A 24,175-nucleotide genomic window follows, 5' to 3' on the forward strand; every position below is an offset into this window, starting at 1 on the left:
AATCCTACACACTGGACCTTTAAGTCCCTTATCATGTCATCATACAGATTTTGGAAATTAGTTGCTTCCAACTTTTATATCTGTGTGGTTGTAAAAAGAGTTGCATTTGTGTGCACGAAGTGTCTTGTTTTTGAACATTTACGTGCATGCATCACAGAATGTCCATGTCTTTCCATGCATGTCTCTGTGTGTCATCCCTTACATGGGAATAATTACTACCAAGCTCCCCTAGCTTGGAGTAACAGCAGAGTTAGTTTCTTGTCCCAGAAAATGCATTTCCATGGGAAACAGACCCAAGACACTGTCTTCCATCACACAGACATGCTAAAATTATTAAGGCAGGGGGTCCTAAGCAGAGCAGCAGATCTCTGAGCCATAACCTCCATGATTCAGTCACAGCACTTATTTGGACAGGGAGGTTTGCTTTGACACAACAGATTGGCAGCAGAGAGCTGCGGACAGACCGATTCTGTGAGAACTGTGAGAGAGAGAAGAAAGAGAGAGCAGACTAACTCAACAGACTGTAAGGGGAGTAAGGTTGGCTGCTGTCTGTTTCTTTCCCTTAATCCTTAAATCTTCTGTAATCAGGATGAGAGGGAGAGAGCATGTTGCCTGACTTAGGACAGCAGAGTCTATGTTGAGACCAGGACGGATTGCCAGCTGATGAGGCAACATTACTGGCCAGTAGGAGAGATGGAGGGAGGGGGAAAGAATTCAGCTGAACTCAATTTGGGAAACTTTAACTTAACCAGTTTCTACAAAGAGCCAACAGGAGGAAGGGAAGTCCAAGATATGGGGATGTTTTCACCACTGAGAGCAAGTTAAAAAAAAAGAGAAGAGGACTAACCAATGGTTGGATTGTTTTAGGGTGAGATTTTACCATTTGATCTATTTTTTATTTTGTTTTGGCACAAATTGTTGCATATGTTTACCTCTTAACTCCACAGCTCATATTTGGGATTCAGAGGAAGTAGCTTGTCTCAGATTGCAAGTGTTGCTCAGCAGGAAGTGTAGGTCACATTTAAAATAGCAGCTTTCTATGTTTGTACAGAGAGAGGAAGAGAGAGAGAGAGAGAGAGAGAGAAAAGTCTGTGCGATAGTTATCTTCATTCTTCTGTATGACACAGTGCTAAATTAGGACCATATGTTTGTGGGATTAAAGGTATTGAGCAGTCCTATCTGGCATTTAACAAGAGCTTATCCAAAAGATGCTATTACTCTGATAAATTGTCAGCAGGTGCAAAGCTGCTTCTGTGCAATCTGTGTGAATTTGTGCCTAGTGTGGGTATGGTGTAGTGATGTATGCGAGGCCAAGGCAGCTTGGTGAAAGAAACCCTCAAACACTCACTGGCACAGCAACTAAGCTCTTTCTCACTCATGTGCAGCTCAAAACATTAAGAATGACAAGTCTATCTTTTAAGCTTGAGCCTGGAGAAACAGTATCATCACTGGTTTCAAAATATACTTCAAACAAACATTTGTATTTGTATAGCTCATTGATTTATTGAGAAAACCTCTGCATACCTATGAATGCACTTGCAACACGGTTAAGACACCATGAGAGATGCTGTCACTAGCCTGGCCTCCAATTGCTTCCGGCACCATATGGCCTTTCTCAAACCAGTACACTCCTCCTACTATGCCTTCATTCACAGGACTTTCACAGACTGAGCATCCACAGATGAAGACTGTTTCTAGACCATTTACTGTACGTTAATTGTCAATATACAGTATATGATTTTTTTTTTAACACATTTCCAATTTATCTTGTAAAATTATTACGCTCCGTCATACCTCTTCTTCTGTTCTATAATGGGCTGAGCTAGTTAACAAACATTAGCAAAAAGCATGTTGTACATTCAGCTTACCCATCTTGTAAAGTGGACTTGCGAATCAGCCACTCAAACAGGAGGGCAGAGGTGAGCTGAAAGCTCGTCATCCTCTTTAGGCATCGTGCCTACAAAGGGCCCTTACAGGTCAACGGATCTGTTCAACACGCTAACTTCAAAGGCTTCTTATGTTTCAATGTCAGTTTTTCAGTCATTCTTGAATTAGTGTAGTGGTTCTCAAGCTTCTTCTGTCATGCCCCCCTTCAGAAGCTGAATAAAGTTCATGCCCTCCACTACACAATTGATTTATCAATCAGAAACAATAACTGGGGAAGTATCTAATAAAAAAGAATCCATATTGAATTTTAGTGAAATAAAGGTCAGCATGTTAGCATCAGCAAACTGTTTGTTTATCTTTAGAAATTATAATCATTCATCAATCATCAATCAGAGTCCCATCAACTCTTGTTTCACACCCTTGCAGAGGCTATATAATAATGTTTAATGCAAGGTTTGCCTCTTTCTATGTCTGCCATGGCACACAAAGTTTGATGGTGTTAGGCCATGCCCTTCATTACAGTCCTCTTTAGCAACTCAGCTGGAGCTCAGAGGTACTGCATGGCTGTCCTAGTGATGAGGGGAAATATCCAGAAAATGTGTCCATTTTATATCCATGTTAACAGCAATTAATGTTTTCCTATTCAAGATGTGGGTGGTGTGCAGCGGGCCTGACACCCAGGTGTGATCCCAGGCAGAAGGGGGTCCAATGGCCACTGCAAATTATGACCCCCACCTGGGCGCAGGCCCATCCGAAGACTCGGAGATCCTCCTTGATGATTCTGACTCGGGGAGTGTGCTTTCTGATGACTCAGTGCTTCCTGACTATGAAAAGGATGAAGATCAAAAAGAGACAGCTAAAACGTTGTACGAGGCCTGCTTCAGGAATGACCCCACGTCCCTGCACAGGATCCTTGAGAGAGGAGTCACTAAAGACGAGGCCATGGAACTGGATATCAACGGCAGGGTGAGATGGATTTAGATTTCCCTTTTATCATGCAAGGAGAATGAGTTTGACACAATATTAGAAATTCTATAATGAACTAGTTTAATAGTTTCATGATGGTCAACTTGTTTTTACCTTCTTCACCCTCAGAATGGACTGATGCTGGCCGTCGCCAAGGGATTTGTAGACATTGTCATCATACTACACACATGTCCATTTATAGACATCAATCACCAAGACAATGATGGAAACACTGCTCTCATGATTGCTGCTCAGGCAGGTATGTCTGACATACACAGCACACAACTTCAACATCTAATCTCAAGTCACTTCTACCACATTAATATAAAGCGGGTTTTTTTCAATCCAGGTTTCATCACCATTTTAAACTATATTCTTAACTATTACTCTGGTGTGGACACCGAGGTCAGGGATCCTCGTGGCTTCACAGCCCTCATCAAGGCAGGCCTGCAGGGCCGAGAAGAGTGTGTGTCCGCCCTGCTAATGCATGGTAAGGTAATGTTACAAAGTCCTATCTACTAGAAATTAAGTCTTTATACAACTAATTTGAAACAGCAAATATCTGTTTGAGGAAAATACCGTCTTCACTTTTCCACCAAATTAGCTCTGATTACTGAACTGGCCTCATTCAGGGCTCTTTGAACTTTGGTGCCATCTAGCGAATTAGCTCGTGTTTCCACCAGTTTTGAGCCGAAATATTATAATCAAAGATGTGTAATTAATGGAGGGTCTTGCACAATGCACAATAAAAGTAGTAGTAGTAATATGGCTGATTGCACTGATTCACTGTGAGCTTTTGTTCTGTTAATACAGATGTCTATTTGTACCCAAAACAAGCATGGACCAACTGTTAATGACTCCACTCCATGCTCTTTTTTCTCCAAGATGACACGCCCACTGATGTTGTCTTGGTTCACACTTCAGATAAAGCAAAAAACGTCCGGATTCTAGCTAAAACTAACTTTTTGGGTTCTGAATCAATTTATTTTTGGTCAAATGCTCCCAAAGATTCAAAATTGGGCAGGGGAACTGCAACATCACCCACCACCGGGAGTGTTTATTGGTCCAGTGCAGCACAGTGCATTCTGGTAGTTGTAGGTTTTTTACCTCTTGAGCAAAAGCAAAAGTCACAGTCTTTTCCCGTGTTTTCTCTGGTCATTTAACACCACTTTCAAAAAGTATTGTAGCCTGTCTAACGCATACACAGCCCAGTTTTATGAAAAGACCATCTACTCGGCAATGAAATAAAAATGTTTTCTGTGAGCATATCCAGACAGCGATTACCTTGTCACCACCATGTACTTACGAAAACAATTCAGTAAAATACAAATATAACCTCTAGGAGAGTTGGATATACAGGGTAAGTCAGGACGTCTGACCTGATAACTAATCTGGGCTGCAGGGATTAGTCCTGTATAAAGTGTACAGGGACGCATTAAAGATAACACTATAAAAAAATTCCAACAAAGTTCTATTCAAAGTTTAGTTATGTCAGAGACAGATAACTTGGCAGGCAAATTTGAGCTCTCTGTGGCATATAAATATATGTCTGTTGATCTTGGATTAGTTATAGATCCCTGATTACTGATTGAGTGGATTGCCATATCTTTGAAATAGACACATCTGCCTCCAATAATGGGTTAAACTGCATTATTACAACCAGCTCTAGCAAATCCACAGGTCTCTGACCTGATTTTATTATATCGTTTTCACCTCTATATCCTGTTTCAAACTGTTGTGAAACGGCCTGATTTACTTCTGTATGTGTTATTCTATACTGAACATCTACTCAATGAATTGTGCTTCAAAAGCGACCACATGGTGGAGCAACTGACTTCCCCATGTCAATCAGCATCTAATCATTACGAACTTGCTTCCTTGTCTTCACTGCTATGTTCTTCCCTTTTGTGTGCAGGTGCAGATATGAATGCAATGGATCTGGTCCAAGGAAGAGGGCTAAAGGATTGGGTCCATAGGACAGGAGGCTTTGAGACTCTTAAGAGAATACGCCGCCTGCAGACTTATTCTGTCGCTGAGCAGTTCTGCGAAAGCTACATTCCTGAGTGGCCTGAGCTGAAGCAACTGGTAGCAAAGGCCACGGCCACCAAAACAGCCAGTCAGAAGCTGAGGCAGCGCTTAAAAGACACCATTTCTTTCAGCTTCCCTCAAGACCCCCAAGACAACGGGGTCATGGACCATATGGTGCGGATGACCACAAGCATCCACAGCCCCCTGATAGCCACTGGTTGCCGTCCACTCTGTCCCACTAGCCCCCCAGAGATTGGCAAGCGCCGGTTCGCCGTCCCTGAACTGCTTGAAAAGCACAGCAGCAAGGAGTTGGAGGAAAGCACAGTGTCCCACAGTAAAGGCCCCATCACCACCTCAGCTTCTCCTACTGCTGTGTCAGCCACCTCTGTATCTCTGACATCCTGCTGCCAGGACTCAGATCGCAGAGAAAGCATGCCATCAGGGGGCATGAGAAGCTTCATTCCCCGCAGCATAGCACACAGGAACAGCATCTTCCCCTCGGGCTGTATTCCCAAGATCGAAGTGACAAGATCTGGGGAGCCCACTCCAAAGAAAGAGAAAAAGAAGAAAAGGCAGAAGGGCTACCTGGAACCTCCCGTCTGGAAGTACAAGGAGGCCAAGGAGGAAAAAAAAAGGGAGAAGAAAGAAAAGGAAAAAGAACAAGAGAAAAAAACAAAGGGGTCCAAACGAAGCCAAAAATGAAGTATTATTTTCTTTTCCTCAGAAAGTTCACTGTGATAAAGTCGTGCATGAGGGATGAGCACAGGACAAACACAAGGCCTGTTTTAACAGAGGACCGAGGAATTGAAAACCAAGTTTGGAAGTGAGCACTTGACAATTAAAACAAAGCTATGGATTTAAACTTTGGCATGGGATGAACATGAGAAACTGGAGTGACTTCAATTTGCTTCACATGTTTTTCAGCATCTTTCCAAAGCTGAAAATGTTAACTAAATGTTGTTTGGTTTTGGAGATATTTGCTGACATGTCTTAGCATGGCTGTTTCTTTTCTCAACATCTACTACTGATGGCAGACACCTGCAATGACATATCTTTTCAAAAATATTTACGAGGATTTCATTAATATGTGTGTTGTGAATGATTTCCAAGCAGTGTGCCATCATGGTATTCAACTATAATAGAACCAAAGCAATAGCAATTACTGTTTATACAGTACATATGAGAAATGGCCTTCAGCAAATACATTTATATTGTAGTTGATCAAAAATACTATGTTCAGGGAAAAAAGACAAAACACCTGCAAACTATGTGCTTTGCTCCTCAACACCACCTGCACAAAGAGGCAATGGCTGCTGTTTATGACACCAAGCAATGAGGGAATGTGTCAGCCAACAACTACCGTGAGATTCATATACCGTTTCTTTTTCCTCTCTGCAAAGAGAGTAATGTTTTTGGAAAAGATTCAAAAACGTATAGTAAACCATTGCTATATAATAGCTTTATTTTGATTAAGATCCAAACTGCTCAGGCAGCTGATAAATTCTCAATATACTGTGTGTTTCTGACAATCGCTCAAACATGATTACCAGAGGTCATCTCTGTTCAACAGGCATTTTTAAATGACACCAGTCACTGTTTTAAGTTTTATCAAACACTCTTATTCTCAAAGGTTATCCAGTCCTCTCTGTATGCAACATTTAGCATATACCGGATGCCTTTTATTATGTCTTTTTGACAGGAGTTTAACACTCCAAACTGTCTGGCTGTAGCATATGAATGATGTTGGAAGATCCAGATCATGAGAAAAACTGCTAACTGGTATTAACGCCCTCAGTCTGCCAGTGCTTAATAAACAATGTCTGATGGGCATACCAGGATACCAGAATTGCTGCTTGCAATATTTCTCAGACATCAATAGAAACCCTCACATGTGCAGAGTTACCTGTGCACAGCAAAGAAACCATCTGTGCATAATGTTACTCAGGAAATCTTTTCTTAATATTATGTTGGGCATTACACATTAAGCATCTGTCAAGCCAAGAAATCTCTTTTGGGGTCCAGTTTGCGCTGAGGCATTTTAAAATATTCTGTACAGAGACCAACTTGTTACTTGATAATATCATAACTAATGACTCATGAAACTATAACGGCAATACCTATTCTAATTACAACAAAATGTATTTAAATGTGTTATCTAAACAATAATATATTTAGATACGTGTTGTTATAGAGCCTCATTTCTGGGGTTATTTATTTTAAAGTGGAAGCAAGAGACAGAAAACTCAGGTCTTTTACGTCTTGATAAAGTGTGACATGGATGAAAATATGTTTGTATGGAAGCTTGGAATAAATTTACTGACCTTTTCAAGTGAGTTTGTTTGTCTTCACTTTACTTTGCCTCAGATTTGGTGACCTGAAAGTATCAGAACGCTGTGTTAGTGTGTTTGGTCTGGTTACAGGACAAAATACACATTTGGTGATGCACAAAAATAGTTTTTTTTCTGCTCTTACACAACTCTTTGTATTTACATGCTAGAAAAGTAACATTTCCTAAACAGGCATGCACGTGACGGATGAGCCTCTTGCCTGGTACCTTGATTACTCCACAATAAAGTTATTTTGAGCCTCTTAGAGAAGCCTATAATGCGCTCACCGGAGTGGCATGGGATGACTCTTGAACCACGGTCTGTAATCTTTTAATCCAACGTGCAGTGTCATTATATAACAATTAGCTTTATTGGTAACATTAAATTAGAAAGGCTACTTTGATGTGTTCAAAAATATTTCATGGAATTATCTCTGTGAAAACAGTTCAATTTCATGTGGCAAAAAGCTAGCACAGGGATATAAATATTTCAGTACTGTGGCTCAATTCCTCTTAACAGGGGAGAAGTTGGTGACTGGAGGTCAGCTCTAAAATAAGTACCTCTTGACTTAGAGACAATAGACCAGGGGTCAGCAAACTTGGGCATGCATGTCAGCATTGGCATGCTTAGCTTAACAAGTGGCACACTAGCAATAAGTATGCCAGAGTTGTTTTTTTTTTGTTTTTTTTTAATTTTTCTATGTTTAAGTGCAGGGTTTCCTACACATTCATTTACCTGTGGCAGCCCACCACAATAACAATATTTAGTCTACCGTGTGATTATTTATTGTACATGCACTCTGGGAACAGACGGAGCAGCAGAACAGCTGGCAAAGTCAAAGTGAAACTTAGCCATTGATTGTTCTGGGTCTTAAAGTTTGCTTTCAGTGTTGCTGAGGAAAAAACAATTCATGAAGAGTCAACTTGTGCTGCATTCACAGACCTGCAAAAATGACCGAATTTAGAGAGGGACACATTTTTTTTTTTTTTTAAAGGGACCCTCACACATACACACACCCACAATAGCCCAGCAACTTTGCAACTTAAGCATTGCACTTGTGTGGATGTGAATGACACACCACATGCTGCTTAAAACCCACACCTGAAACAACAAAAGGTGAGGACACAGCCAGTGTTTTTTGGAGCATTTTGGGGAGCAAGGGATTGAGAATTTTGCTGACATGGCACACTGATTAACAAGGAAATTTAAAAATGGCACTTCATGTCAGAAAAGTTGCTGACCCCTGCATTTGACTTTAACCATGTCTATGGGGACACGGATGTGAAACACATATCCTCAAGCAGTTTTAACATGAACTGGACCTGATTGTACAGATTTTGACCTCTGAAAATTAGGTATCACACTGCGAAACACAATTATGACTTAAGTCAACATAACATTTTGACTTCATTTTTCAAATTTTCCACAGCAACATATTGACTATTCACTAGTATTTAAGTGGGAGCAAAACAACCTCTCTGTATCCAAAATAACCTTTGAAAAACTCACAGTATGAAAACATGTCTGTTGAAGCAATTTCACATTTCCTTTAATCTAGTAGATTACGCAACAAATTGAGGCTCTTTAGAACAACCTTAAGGGAATAAGACCGAGTGGCTCTTTGAATCACAGAGATTAGTAGAAAAGAAAAATAAGTGCTGATTAAAAAGAGGCAAACAATTTGCTCTTTTTACTACATGACAGCTGATGCGAGGGAGTCCAGCTGTTTCTTCAGCCATAAGCCAGCCAAAAACAGAGAGATTACAGAGCCTGAGAACAAGGAGGGGAATTTATATTACAGACATGAGGCCATCTCTCAGGCTCTGCTGAATGGAGTTTTCACACAGTCTGTCTGGCATCCAAAAGACAAATGCATTTGCCATTAAGAAACACTTTAACTGCCACAATGCAGTAACTGAGAGGACCACCATTGTGTTATCCTCTATTTTAACAACTGATTTGACAGAACATGTAAGCTTTACAATACTAATCAAATATATTCTTGTAGACACGGTATCATACATACTTCTTTTTTATCAGTTGAGGCTGCAACTTTGCAGGTCAAAGGTCACTAAAGTTAAACTCAATATGATGCGATGTAAATATGCTTTGCCAGCAAAAGCTAATGTTTTACTCACACTAAAAAAGAGAATGGTAGACAAATTCACAACTTGTGTCCACTACCCCAAGTGGAAAAAAAAAAAGAAAAAAAACTGCATATTTGCATAATTATTGCTTCAGGATTTCACATTAAGATAAGTAGCATAGGCCTGCTTATACCTTAGAATTTCTAACAGACATTTTTTTGAGGGAAAACATATTTATGAGTCTTACTATTAACCGCTCAACATTTTTGACATTGTGCTGCATGGGTTTGGAACCTTTTATTGATAACCTTTTAGTATTTGTATTTTGTTTATATGTTTCAAATTATTATCCCATTATTTCCATTGGGTTAAATCAGGTGATTTTAAACACTTTTTGGTAGATTACCAAGAAAACCACCTAAAAATCTGTAGACCTGTTTGAGTGTTACTTTGAGAACTTGTTATGGATCTCCACTATATTTTGAAAGAAAATATGTTGCCAAGTAAAATATTCTAGAGACTTTGGACTCAAACATATCAAGAACCCAAACTGGCCTACAGAGAAACATCATGTCTGGAGCATTCTGTTGTGGCTGACATGGAGTCAATGCATTGCCCTCATTTTTTCCTAAATGACAAAAATATTGAGAATGTCTGTGATATTACAGGATGGCACACAGGAACATAAGTTGTGGTTTTATGGGACCTGGTAGCCCAAGAACATGCTGGTTTCACTTCAGAAAAATGAATGCATTAAGCTGACAGAAGTTGCTTTCAGAATAGTTATTGATCACTGTTGCTAAAATGCATGACAAAGTGGCATCTGGATTTAAAAACAGGATTATGGAATTTAAAAAAACATGCAAAGAGAGTGCATAGTGAGAAAGATAGTGAGTAGTTCCTGTTTTTACACAAAGATAAATGTTATTACATGGTGGGGTCTTTGAAGCACATTCCTGTCAGTGCAGTGCAGACAGCAGTCCACAAGGGAAAGAGGAGAGTGAGAGGTTTAGCAAGAAACAGGAAAACCGCTATGAGAACACATTCCAGGCAGAGCAGACCCTGTACGGGACAATAAAGGGTGGGACACAGCTGTGTACACTATTTAAAATTCTCTAATCTCGCCTTTAGATCGGGACTACAGACAACAACACAAAACTTTCTTGCTTAATGGGAGAGGACTTACAGAGAGGCTTCGCTTGTGGGGTTCACAAAGCGGAAGGAGTCTGGTCTGGTTCCAAACCGACGACGATGTTGTCGGTTTATCAGCGCAGATTTGGACGGAGATGAGATAGGCTGCTGAGCTGTTTGTCGTCCCGCCAGGACACAGCTGCCAGCTCCTTTTTTTATGCTTTCACTTTTCCACACGTTAGAGGTGTTACTTGTTGTTAACGAGTTGGCTGTTTTAAGTTTTAAACCAAATAGAAGGAAAAAACTGAGGACGAACTTTTCCCAGAAGCGGTGGTCGGTCGTTACCGAAGCAGGAAAGGATGTGAACATCTGCAACTGAGTCGCTGAGACGAAAACGATTTAGTACACTCTCAAAATTGAACCCGCTGTCTTTTAAACGTTTCTCCCGGCGTTACTTATTCTGACTTGAGATACGTTGGTCACGGAGGGTCACCTGAAGCTCGTTTTGATATGGGAGACGTGCGGCGTTTGCGGCTGTCAAGTTAAAAGGAGAAACAAGGTAAAGCTCTTTTTCTCTGTATGTAGCCCCTTTATGTTGTGTTTCCAAACGCCTTCAAATGTAACTTATAGCTAACACTTTATGTTAAATCATCCTAAACAGCACCATACATTACTCCACGTGTTTCCAGATGTGAACCAACAGGTGTCGAGAAGTGTCCTACCTGACTGATGCTGTTTTCTTATACAATACAAGAGCAGCCACAATAAATGAACTTTATGGAACTCTATTCTATATAGCTACCAGTGATGGAAGTACTTTAAAGTACATTTAGCTTATACTAGTACAGTACAATACTGAAGTATCTTTGGCCTGCATAACCCTTTGAAAAATGAACAAAATAATTTTATTCAAAAACAAGGAAGTGAAGGCAAAAAGTAACTGTACAAAACATGGACCAAGAAATAGCTAAAAAAAAAAAAAACAACAAAAAAAAACTCTAAGACTTTACAAGAACATTACCTGAAAATAAGCACAAATAAGAGGGAGAAAAAAAAACAAAATCAAGAAAATTTCCTGGACAAAATGCTGAAAATCAAAAGCATGAAATATAAAATGTGTGTTTGGGTTTTTTTTCTGTAACATTACTTTAAATGTTGAATTATAATTACAAATATAGTTTTCTGAAAATGTTTCCCTATTTTTATTTTATGTTTTTTAAATAACCCTCCCCTCTTTTTTAAAAAAACAATTTTTCTGTACAATTTCTTGCGATTTGTCAGATGTTTCTTGCCATTTTGATCATTGTTTTTTTCCCCTCAAGTTTTCAAAAGAAATCAAACCAGTTTGCTCAGTTTTCAAAGGGTCAAATAACTTGTGAAAGGCATCTGATTGCAGCAACAAAAAGTGATGTTGATCCAGGGTTTAAAGAGTTAACTTGAGGATTTCCATTTGACTGAACATTGAACATTGAACATGTGGTCCACTAGGTTCACTATGTTTCAGAGGCACTCTGGTTACTAAAGTAGCTACCTTACTTTTTAATACACTGCACTTTTCATACAGCTACCTTTACATTTACAGCGAGACTAAGCTGATAAATTGGCTTATTGCAGATATCTTGTATCACAGTTGTTATGTAAAGAGAAATTGCTGTACAGAAATGCCAAATATAGCCTATTTTTAGCCTAGTTTGTCCACCAGAGAGAACAAGTTTATTTATCAACTGTACATGACATATGTCACATATCTTGGTCACAATTTAAAAATCTATGTATTTATGTGATGTGTTTATGCTAAAAGAAAAGACTATCGGCTGGTACAGTCGTAGAATTTTTTTAGTCTATCACATAATGCTATCAGGGGCGGCACAGTAGTTAGCAATGTCACCTTACAGGGTTTCAGGTCTGTCTTAGGCTCTTCTATGTAGAGTTTGCATGTTCTCCCCATGTATACATCAGGTTCTCCTGTTTTCTCACAGAGTCCAAAGACATGCAGGTTAGGTTAATTCCTCTAAATCAGCCGTAGTTGTGAATTTGAGCGTGAATGGTTATCTGTCCCTGTGTCAGCTCTGTGATAGTGGCGAGCTGTCCAGAGTGTACCCGGCCTGTTGCCCAATTTCAGCTGGAATAGGTGACCGGTGTAACAGCCCAAAATATACCCCCTGGCCATATTATACCCAAGGTTAAAATGAGCTTGTCTGTTTTATACCCCGGGTATATCCTGGGCTAGTCCAGTTTATACCCCCAGGTATTTTTTAGGCTGGGTTATTTCATACCCCCGTAGCCCAGATTATACCCCTCACATTCATAGTCTTGATGAGGGATATATAGTCTAGCCAAGCCCAAAATATACCCGGGGTATAAATCAGCCTAGGCTATTCTATGCCCCGAGGTATACTTTAGGCTAGGCCAGACTAAACCTGGGTATAGCACATATCTCTATGGCTGATATCTCCAACAGCTTATCACAGTGCAGAACGCAGCGTGCATCCACTCATGGGCTCATGTTCATGACAGCACAAGATGTAAACATTAATGGCATCCTCCTCAGCTGAGGGGTACCATTAGCTAGCTCAGTGGTGCTACATGAGCTAGCTCAGTGGTGCTACATGAGCTAGCAGTAGATGCACACTTCCTTCGGCGTGGTGATGAGGTTGACAGGTGTTGTTCAGTAGAAAGAAAATAGTTCCTAAATAAAACTGCTCACAACAATGTCCGTGGATTATCTTGAGTAATCAGGTCATGATTCTTGGAAAAAGACATTGCAGTTAAGTTTTTCAAGTTTATGTATTTTATCTTATTTATTTATTTTGGTGCCTTGTGCAACAGAAGCTGAACACTTTCTAGTTCCATTATATTCGAGAGAAGACAGACAACTCTATGGCTGATATCTCCAACACTCAGCAGCTCACACCAGCACAATCTAGATTGATAACTAGCACTACAGCTAAGAAGGAAGATATGCAATTTTTATTTTGTGAACTGTCCCTTTAAATTCAATTTTAAATATGGGACTTGTAATGAAGTGCTTTCACAAAGACCAACTTGTGTGCACATCATGTGTTCATCCTTTTCTTCCCCAGACATGCATTCATCGTAGGTATGCATGTGAGAGCATGCAGACAGCAACTGAGCCATAAAGCCTGCCAAGCCTGGCTTTGTCTGTGAAATGAAGATACAATCAGTCTGTCGCTACAATTAGCAGACAGTCAAAAGAGGGGTTTTTTTTACCACTTTAAACACACAGAGAACACAAGCGTTTTAAATGTGTGGCTATGTCATTAAAAAGAACTGAATGTGATGTTTTCTTGCCATTTAAACTACATAATAGGAGCTTTTACAGTACCACTGCTTAAAGTTACTTTCCAGAGACAGAGTTATTGGGCTGTTTGGTGTGATGAGGCCCAGTGGAGGGGCTGTATGAGGCTGCTGCGCTATGCCATGCCCCCACCATCCACCGCTATAACCACACAGTCATCCAGATGGAATGAGAGATCTGCCTCTTTGAGTTAAGGCTCTTTAGATGAGAGGAAGAGATGACAATGGATCTTTTCCCCCTGGGTCACGAGGGTGTAGCGTTGGACAGAATGGAGACAAACAGGAGAGAGCTCAGAGAGGAAGTGTGCTGGAGTCTAAAGTCAGGCTGTCTATGATGGAGGGCGTGATTACTGCTCTCTCCTGTGTCAGGATGATAAAAATGATAGCTAGAGAAATAAGACACAGTCATGCTCCTCCTCTGGGAATAAGCTCATTTTCTGAGTGGAGTTGTGTTAAGTATTTGTCCATTGGACCCACAGGTTAACCGCCACCACTGACTTGTAGGTTGCATGACACAGGAAGTGCTTTTTTTCTGTTTGGTAAAATATGACTTGTGGTTTTAGCGAGTCAGAGCAGAGTGCAGCGGGTTCCCATGTGTTGAGCTGGAGCCTGAGAGCTAACCAGCAGAGGAGGAAAGTCTAAAGATTGTTTGTCAGATGTGTTTATTAGATTTCTCATGAAAAATCTTATAGCCGAGATGTGACACTTTAGTAAACATGGGAAACCCCCTTTAGAGCACGTTCTCATTTGGTAGACAGCCAGCTATGTGTATTTTTACAAAGCATGCATTTTATAGGGAAAAAGTGAAAAATTATTAGAATTTAAAAAAAGGAAACCAAGAGTGTCAAATCAGTAAAGCTAGCCATGCTGAACACCTTCACTTTTTGGTCATGGTTTTTGGTCCTTGACGTTTGGCACGACTTAATGAAATGACTAAGGTAATGCAATGGCTTCCTGTAGTTTGTAACATCTAGCTAGATGCATCAAAATTAAAGGAGGATATCCGTAGTATTGTGCTGACATGTGCAAGTTCCAATGCCAGATTTTTGCAGTTCAAGTGTTAGTCACTGTGGGAGACGTGGGGCAGGAAAACTGTTTCTATAGTATTTGATAATAAAACATGCTGTGCTGTACACTTACAGCAAGCAATGCCTAATCTAGAATATACATCTTCTATAGAAAGACTGCTTCCAGTTTAATTTACACAGCCTGCCACATTAGCCAATGCAGGATTAGATGTACATAATATATTATATGATATTTTTAATGAAATTTGTGACAGTGATGAGTTTGTTTAATGCACATACTGAAGATCCACCTGGTTAGATCTGAATTTCTTGAGTCTTGCAAAAAAGGTTAACTTATTTGTCTGAAGAAAGGTAAAGCTGATAAATTGATAGGGCAGTATCCGAGTTCAACTTCATTTTTAAGTATTTGGGAACAAACTGTCTAACTGGTGGGATTTTATTCCCCAACTCAGTACTAGGGCTGCATAGTATATAGTGCTTTTATCGTCATCATAAGGTACAAGGTACAAGTTAGATTAATTTGTCATTTCTCTTAAACGTTTAAATGAAAATTAAACTTGACCCTAAATTCTGCTACATCTGTTTGGCGTCGAACGAGGAGTTGAGGAGTCTCATCGCCTGACGTCAACTTTTTTTTAAACAAATTTAATGTTTTTTTTTTTAATGTTTATTAAAATAATTGCCAAAGTGCCCAATTCAGAAAAAAAAAACAAAAGACTAACACCCAAAAGAAAAAGAAAAAAAAAAGACAAAAAGAAAATAACTTAAATGTTTGCTAAATTGTTTAGGTTTCTGTCAATGAGCTGACCACGTGTTACCCAGTGTTATTCTTTGGGCAGTGACACAGGCAAAAGACTCAAAGTGCCAGTTGTAGGTGGTAGCCATTAGAAACCATCTTGTATCCTTTTTGGAACTCAGCTAGTTTGATGTTTTTTTGTGGTATCAGGCTCTAACCTTTTGGCTCACTAACTTATGAAACTGAAATGGACTCAATAGGTTTAAACTACGGTGGGCACCATGGGACCTATGAGAAAAAAAGAAAATTGATGAGGACACAAAGACGAATCTGACTGAGATACTGCGGAAGTCACTCTGTGCCTTCTATGGCAACTGTCTCGTGTATGTGAATGCACACAGCACAGTTGGCATCCTATTACATTCACATTTGAGATTTAATTTAAGCCCCATCACACACATCAGAGGTAACAGGATAGACCTCAGGTAAAGAAGCTGCCAGCAGGCCCTGGTACACCCGGAGTCTGATTAAAGCAAATAATGTTTAACCACATTTTTCATCTATATTGCTCGTAACTCTCAATGCCTCTTGAACAACAGCATTTCCAAAAGACATGCATTTTAAGTGATAAGAATAATGCTGCTAAACAATGTCGAAGGAAGGCCTGAGGTTTTATGTGTGTGCTTGTGTAATTGTGTGCTTTTTTAGACAGAAAGTTAAAAGCAAGGTGAGATCTGTTGCAGTTGATATTAGTACAGTGTTTTAAACTACATTTTGTCACTTTTCTGAGCTCACCTGGGAGTCAAGTTACAGACCAGAGTGTGCTTCAGCAGTGAGAGAGGCCGAGTCGTGTATGAAGACCCTCCTGCTTCCGTGACCCTCAGTTCTGCAGCCCTAAACAATGAGCAGACCTGAGTCTCGCTGGCCAGCCGGGTGGGGCCACTCAATGGCAGGAAGCGTAGCCATCAATATTTACTCTGCGAGCAGGGTAGTCGAGGAGTCGACAGGCCTGGAGCCTGGGTAGCACAGCGCCACACACAGTCTCGGCACACATACACAAACACTCTGGAGTGCTGTTACAGCCTCCTTCCCCTAAGCCCCCTTTTCCCACCCAATCCAATTACAACACAGGCAGACAGGCTGGGCCCTCGGACTGTTGTTTTTGACCTCAGCTTCCTCTGCCAAAGAGTCCAGACACTATTAAGTTACAGTCTGTAAATTCCACTCACATAGCAGTAAAAATTGCCTTATTTTTCCATATTTTTTTTCCATATTAAATCTCTGGACTCTCATTATGACAGCTCCTATTTAGGAGACAACACTGATTCTATTGTCATTTGATTATATCAACTATTAATAATTATTTTGTTCCTGTTTCACAGCGATGGGAAGCTCTGCTCTGCTCACAGTGGTGCTAGTTGGGGCATTTCTGTGGATCTCTGCTATCAATGCAGGTGAGGTAATGGTTTGATGCAGAAAATATTCTGTATTTTAAAGAGCGCTAAATTAAAGCTACATTAAAGGAAACTTTCGATAGAGAATACAAAATTATCACCAGCAAGACCTCAGTGCAACCCGGAGAACCAAAACTTAGACTGTATGGATTTACATTTGTCACCAATCCTCCAGAATAAAACAATAGGTAGCTGTTTCCAGCAAACAAGCTCAGACAGGCAGAGTGCACTACCTACCTGGCAAGAAATGTAGTCACAGTAAATGCGTAGCTTTTGAGGACAGTAATGGCTCAGGTAATGGAAGACCAATGCAGCTAAAGGCTCAAAAATATTGGGCTTTTATTTGTCAGTAGTCAGACAGCTGTGAGTCTTTCAGCTTCCCAGGGGTTAAAAATTGTGTATTGCAGCTTTAACAATCTTAAACAAATAGTTTTCAAATTTGGGTTCTCGCTTTTCCACTTGTTTATGGGTCAAATGTCCTTTCTGTTTTTGCTGCAGGTCTTTGTGCCTTGCCATGCACACACACAATGCGAAAACATTTTTACTGTGATTTAACTTTAAGTTCATGCTTTGCAAACTCACCTGACCATTACTTTAGCAGTATCAAGTGGTGAAGATTGCAAATTGCAACAAGCTAAAACTTCTTCCACGTGACAGGTGTGAACTGTCATTTAGGATTCCTTCAGTCTGCATTGTTCAGGAGGTTTTTACAGAAAGCCAAATTATTCAGAGGTTCTATCCAAAACTAAAGGACATGGTGATTTACACTAGTAAAAACTCTGAAAAAAGCAGTTTCATGACAGAAGTCAGTATTTTTCAAATGCTGTTTGGCTCGCTGCAGATGGGCAGCTAGTCCAGCACCTGCTTATGTGTGCTCACCTTTTTCCTGATCCAGACGTTCAGTAGGTTTTCACTGGGAGCTGAATTGTTCGCAGATGTATCTTCTTCTCCAAAAGAAATAGACTTCTTGATTTAAATCTGTAAAAACACAATAAAGAAGCTTTGTGTTAAAAACAACAGTGTTTGGCTCATTACAGAGGGGCTGATAACTAAAATGCAAATGTCCCTATCTTGAGCCAGTGTTTGGTTTGTCGTGGGCTTATGTAGAGACATGGCAGTGCAACATGGCAGACTCTGTAGATGAGGACTCACAACTATTCTTATATTCAGGTGATTATACACTAATGAAAACATACTTATTATACTATATTCCATTTCTGCCAATATATGCCGCTAAATCCTGCACACTGGACCTTCAAGTGAGTGGAACATAGAACATTTTTACCAGAATGCAGAGGCTTGCAATGACGCAAGACTTAAGGGTATAGAAAGTACCCTAATCACCATCACACCATTTCATTTTCCATTGCTTAGGAAGCCAAAGCCACTAGTATAGTTTTTAACTTTACTACTTATCCTTAAATAATTTTTGTGCTGAGTTTGACCTTTCTGTGGTTTCTTAATTTACTATTGACTAGAAGAATGTATCTTTCTGTCAACACTGTCTGTGTGTACTTCACTGTGCCTCAGATTCTGAAGACAAAGGGAAGCTCCTGTGTACATGCGAGAATAACAAAGGGACATGCGTGAACGGGACTTGCAAAGGAGACATCTGCTTCTACACTTGGGTGCACGGCAATGAGGAGAGAGGCTGTTTCTTTGCATCTTATTACAGGGAGCAGTGCTTCACCTCCTTCGAGCGCTTCTTTATCTACTGCTGCAAAGACAACCTATGCAACACCTTCACCACACGACCTCCATACATTGGTAAGTACCCCAAAGCTTTTGTTTTACAATATTTTAACATCACATCCATGAATTTGTCCACTGTAGAACTGGGTCTTCTCAGTCACAGTTCAGTGCACATCCTGCATTACTTTGTTCTGAAGGGATTCAAAACTTCCCTCTAGTTCCCCCCTGTGGTCAGTTAGAGCAAATTGATAATGTTGCTTTTTTGGACTGATGATGCACTAAGTGTGTTGCCAGCATGTTTATTGAAAAATATATAATTGTACTGAAATGTTCTCAACTGGTTCCACAATCTCAAAATTGTGTATGTTTTTGTATGCGTGTTTGTGTGTCTCAATGGTACGTGTATCCAAATGGAGACCCGACAACAACACCCCCAGAGCTCAACCGTCCCGAGCTGTGGATCACGTTGTCCTTGCTGCTGTTAATCACGACTGCCAGCGTGTGTGGCCTGGTACTGTTCCTGCGCTTCCGACGTGCCCATGGCATACTAAGAAACATTGAAGACCATGACGTCACCATGCTTAAGGTCCCTAATGGAGAGGAGCCCACATATGGCGTAAGAGACATTTAATGTTTGACATCAGATACAATGCAGAAGTTTTTGAGTTTTCACATGTGGATCATTTTTGTGTCTCAGGATATCTTTGATGAGTTTTGCACTTCAGGAAGTGGGACAGGGCTACCCTATTTGGTCCAGAGGACTATGGCCAGACAAATCTCACTTGTCCAGTGTGTTGGTGAGTCTCTTTCCTTGAAAAAGCTGCTGCTCTTTTTCATGTTTTGTATATTACTTCGCAGTTGTGTAACTGTGTCACCCCGTTTGTTTCCAGGTAAAGGCAGGTATGGGGAGGTGTGGAGAGGGACTTGGATGGGGGAGAGTGTGGCTGTGAAGATCTTTTCCTCGAGGGATGAGCAGTCCTGGTTCAGAGAGACGGAGATCTACAACACTGTACAGCTGCGACATGACAACATACTGGGTATGGCAGCAGATTAATTAAATATTTTTGTTACATGTTTTCTGCAGAAAGCAAAGCCCAGTGTCATTTAGGGCTGGGTGATATGGAGTAGCTCAGAAAATTACATCACTTTACTGTTATGTTTTTTTAAACTAGAAAAGACAACACATACAATATTATAATATCTAAAATCAAAGACGATATCTAGTTTCACATAAGTCGGGCTTGTTATCAGATTTTCACTACCACGATTATTGTGGCCAACATAATAATATATCGCAGTATGTATAAGGAAAAAAAATATAGCAATTGGTAACATTGTTTATTGTGTGTTTTGTCTGTTACTGCACAAACTGTCCAAAAAGAGCAATTACAATCAATGGATAGTGAAAAGGCAACCAGATGGCCATGGGAGACCAAGAGGATAAAAAGAAATGGAAATAATTTTAAAGGCACTGGATTATTAACATAAATGTATATTTTAAAATGGTATAAATTAATGTTTTATTTTTAAATATCATGGTTATAGTCAGTACCATTAAATAATGACAGTCCTAGTTTCATATTACAATATAATATCGATAAATTGCCCAGCCCTTGTGTCATTCTAAAAAGAATCAGCCCAGGTATTGAAATAGTCCTCTCCCACTCTGGCTTTAGGTTTCATAGCCTCTGACATGACATCCAAGAATTCCAGCACCCAGCTGTGGCTCGTCACCCACTTCCATGAGCTGGGTTCGCTGTACGACTTCCTGCAGTACAGCAGCTTGGAGCCTGAGAGCTGCCTGAGGATGTGCCTGTCTGTGGCCTGTGGCCTTGTCCACCTTCACACTGAGATCGTCAGCTCTCAGGAAAAGCCAGCTATCGCCCACCGAGACCTGAAAAGCCGTAACATTCTGGTAAAGCGAAACGGACAGTGCTGCATCGCTGACTTGGGTGAGCTGGGTTGTGTAGAGGCAGAGATAGCAAAATCACAATTAATCTGCCAGACTTCTTGTTGTATCTGTTTCCAGCTTCTGCTCATAGTTATGATTAATGTGTTGAGACTGAACAGCTGTTTTGTGCAGATTCACTGTAAATAAAAAGGTTGCGTCTGTTCTCTGTGCCTACTCTCTCATCAGGTTTGGCTGTGATACACTCTCAGTCCCACGACTACCTTGATGTTGGCAATAACCCCCGTGTGGGGACTAAACGCTACATGGCCCCTGAAGTGCTGGATGAGACGATTCGTACAGATGTCTTTGAGTCCTACAAGCAGACTGACATCTGGGCTCTTGGCCTGGTCTTCTGGGAAATTACCCGCAGGACCATCGTCAATGGTAAAAAGAAGCCCCCTGTTAGAATATTGTGCCTTTAGAGTCGTATTGTGAGAATTTTTACCTATTTAAATTTCAAGAAGAAAATGGTTCTCACTGTAAATTTGTAGTACAGAGCAATGTATCATTTACCCATATACTTAGGCACATCATAGTGAAAATGTGTTTTCTCTGTCATGTCTGTCTGGCTCTGTATACATAAGAGGCAGTCAGTCCCGTGTCTCTCAGCACTCCAGTGTTTTCCTAGTCTGTGTCTGTCTCTACTATCCTCTCTCATGATTAGCACTGCAGTAATTATAAACAGTCTTATCTGGTGTCAGCACTCACTTGTACATAGTCCAGATGCCCGTGCACACAATTTGTAGATCCAAGCACACATCAATGCTCAAACAACCATGCACACACACTGGTACTAACGCGCTTAGTCCAGATGGATAGACATTCATAACTTTATGCGCGTGTGTGTTCTCTCTCAAACACGCACATACACTGTGTAGGCCTTACAGATCTCCATCCCAGCGCAGGCGCCAGGGAATTGATATCTTTCTCTGCTCTCTTGTTTAGTCAAACATACTTTACAAAATCCCAATACAGACTATCTCAATTTCCAAGTGTGCTATTCCAGGCCTTGCATGTAGAGAAAGGTACATTCTGACTTATAATGTGGATTTTTACAATATTAACATGACAGTCAATAACTGTGTCCCACAACAAAGATTGTTGTTGTGATAGTTTGGTAGTGCAGTTGCTCTTCTGCTCAACTGGAGAAGAAAAAGCACACTGACCGATAAATTCAAAAAATAGTTGCACAGCTTTTTCAGCCACTAATTCGGTACAAATAAGACAAAAAGAAACCTTTTAACTCTTAAAGCACCCACAAAGGGTGAAATGCACCCCTAACTGTGCCGCTATCTGTGCTCCTCTGCTATTTGCATGTATTTAAATCAGTTAATATGCATAGAAATGACAGCAAATTGGCCCCTTTCTATGCAAATACAGTCAAATTCACAAAGATCAGGACACACACTCACACACATATGTAACAAATATCTAAACTTACAAAAGTCTCTATATGTGTATATATATATATATATATATATATATATATATATATATATATATATATATATATATATATATATATATATATATATATAGTTTGCAACATACTGTAGATCATCACAATCAGGTGCAAAAAACGGGCAAACTACAGCTATGTTTGAGCAGTGATATCATGGACAAGGCAGATAGCGGTTTCAAGTGATATGCAATTCCTGTTATCATCAGCGAGCACAGTACATTCTTTGTGAATGTGCCCTGAGTCTTTTTTTCTGTTTTGCATTGTTTTAGGCATCGTGGAAGTACCCGCCCTCCCTTCTTTGACCTGGTGCCCTTAGATCCCAGCTTTGAGGAGATGAAGAAGGTGGTGTGTGTGGACCAGCAGAGGCCCAGTCTGCACAACAGGCTCCATTCCCACCCTGTATGCCATCTGATGACACACACATACATGCACACACACAGACAAGGGCAATCAATAAGGCCAATTATTTTTCTAGGGCTGCAAAAATCTCATTACAGGTTATCACAGCTTCTGTGCTTTACCACAAACATAGTCTCAAATTTAGACATTTATGCCTGATAAATGGGCATGCAAGCAAACATGTAAACATACAAACTTGATGAGGTACTCGCATAGATTTACATATGCGTAAATGTAGAGCACATTCTCTACAGGACACGTAATAATGATGCCACATGTTTCATTCTACTGAGATGCCCAGGTTGTATTTTACATCTCTCTCTTTGTGCTCAGATCCTAACAGCCATTGTAAAGATCATGAAGGAGTGTTGGTACCAGAGTCCACCGGCCCGCCTCACTGCCCTGCGGATAAGAAAGACGCTCTCCAAACTGGACCATGACAGCGACTTCAGCATCGAGAAACTCAAGCGGGACATCTAGACCTGCACACTGGCATAAAACGGGGACAAAAGATTGAAAACGCCAGAAGGGATTGTGCACCACATTCCAATAGCACGAGGTGCATATCATTAGCATATTTTGAGCTAATGACTCACACAGTCACTGCATTATATTAAAACCATATGACTTTCAGATGTAGTGTCTAGACTGGCTCCCAAGGTTTTTTTTTTTTCCTAGCCTAGTTTTCATCTGGTGCGGCAAACTAAAGGGACCAAAAGAAAAACTATTAGGACCAAAACATTTAATCTAGGTATACTGCTTTGATACTAAGCTTATAAAAGGCATTTCCAAAGCAGGATAACTAACACTGAACAATGCAGGGTTTTATTCATAGCTGCCTAAATACCGCCATCGTCATGCTAGAAGGGAAATTCTGACATTACTCATGATGTTATCGAGAAGAGGGGGAGCATTCTGGACTTATTCTGAAATACAGTAAAATTGCACAAATGGGTTTTCCCAAAAATGACCAAAGAAAACACAGAGGCCTTTTTTCCCCATGAATACAGGACATATGTAAGTAATAACATGCTCATACCAAAGCACATTACCTGTTGTGTAAGCATATTTAACTTATATAAGATGAGCATTTATTATCTGCACAGAGACACATTGAGCTGTTTAGTTGTACATATTCTAAAGGGCTGAAGCTGTAGTATCACAATTGGATTTATTGTAAATATATTTTAAAGGGGATATTATTTTCTATTACATAACAATGAGACACATTTTATATACATTTTTTTTTTTTTTACAACACAGCAGTTTCAAAGTATTTTTTTCTACATTCCTATAGGTCAATAATGTACCATCACCATTTTTTTGGTCAGTAAAGGAATCCACAAACCGACATGTAATGTTGAATAAAGGATTGTATTTTTCAATTGTTTGTGCTGTGGTTTTGCACCAGTGTTTGCAATTCTCCCTCTTACCAGTAGAGGTCATTAGACAACAGACAAACATGGATCCTTGTTGCTCACAGTATTGCAGCTTACCATGAGAGATATACAGGGTAATCAGTTTTGCAATGGTGTTTTTTTATTTTCCTAAAATCTAGAAGTTTAGACCAATGATTCATCGCAACACTGATATATAATCAACAGATACCAATGTCATGGGAAGTTGGGAAATGAATATTTTATAGGACTCAGGATTCATCAGCCGTAATAGCACACGTGTCACTCTGTGCATGAAATGTCATTAAGATA

General features: G+C 40.1%; 2 protein-coding genes across 3 annotated transcripts; both read left to right on the forward strand.

Moving 5' to 3' along the window:
- Positions 1–2,595: 2,595 nt before the first annotated feature.
- Positions 2,596–5,583, forward strand: ankrd33aa (ankyrin repeat domain 33Aa). The gene is made up of 4 exons (XM_042491804.1): positions 2,596–2,853; positions 2,983–3,112; positions 3,203–3,343; positions 4,769–5,583. Exons 1-4 carry the CDS (start codon positions 2,596–2,598, stop codon positions 5,581–5,583), a joined length of 1,344 nt encoding a protein of 447 aa, XP_042347738.1.
- Positions 5,584–10,296: 4,713 nt separating this feature from the next.
- On the forward strand, positions 10,297–23,851 carry acvrl1 (activin A receptor like type 1). 2 transcript variants are annotated; one of them, XM_042491557.1, is made up of 10 exons: positions 10,297–10,985; positions 16,891–16,962; positions 18,493–18,729; positions 19,071–19,270; positions 19,352–19,451; positions 19,545–19,691; positions 20,331–20,606; positions 20,792–20,999; positions 22,349–22,466; positions 22,800–23,851. In XM_042491557.1, exons 2-10 carry the CDS (start codon positions 16,893–16,895, stop codon positions 22,944–22,946), a joined length of 1,503 nt encoding a protein of 500 aa, XP_042347491.1. In that variant the 5' UTR covers positions 10,297–10,985; positions 16,891–16,892; the 3' UTR covers positions 22,947–23,851. The 2 variants fall into 2 exon arrangements, with proteins under 2 accessions (XP_042347491.1, XP_042347490.1); XM_042491556.1 differs by lacking the exon at positions 22,800–23,851 and having other exon boundaries at positions 20,792–20,989; positions 22,337–22,466.
- Positions 23,852–24,175: the final 324 nt, after the last annotated feature.

This window comes from Plectropomus leopardus, chromosome 8 (assembly GCF_008729295.1).
Source record: "Plectropomus leopardus isolate mb chromosome 8, YSFRI_Pleo_2.0, whole genome shotgun sequence".
NCBI lineage: Eukaryota > Metazoa > Chordata > Actinopteri > Perciformes > Serranidae > Plectropomus > Plectropomus leopardus.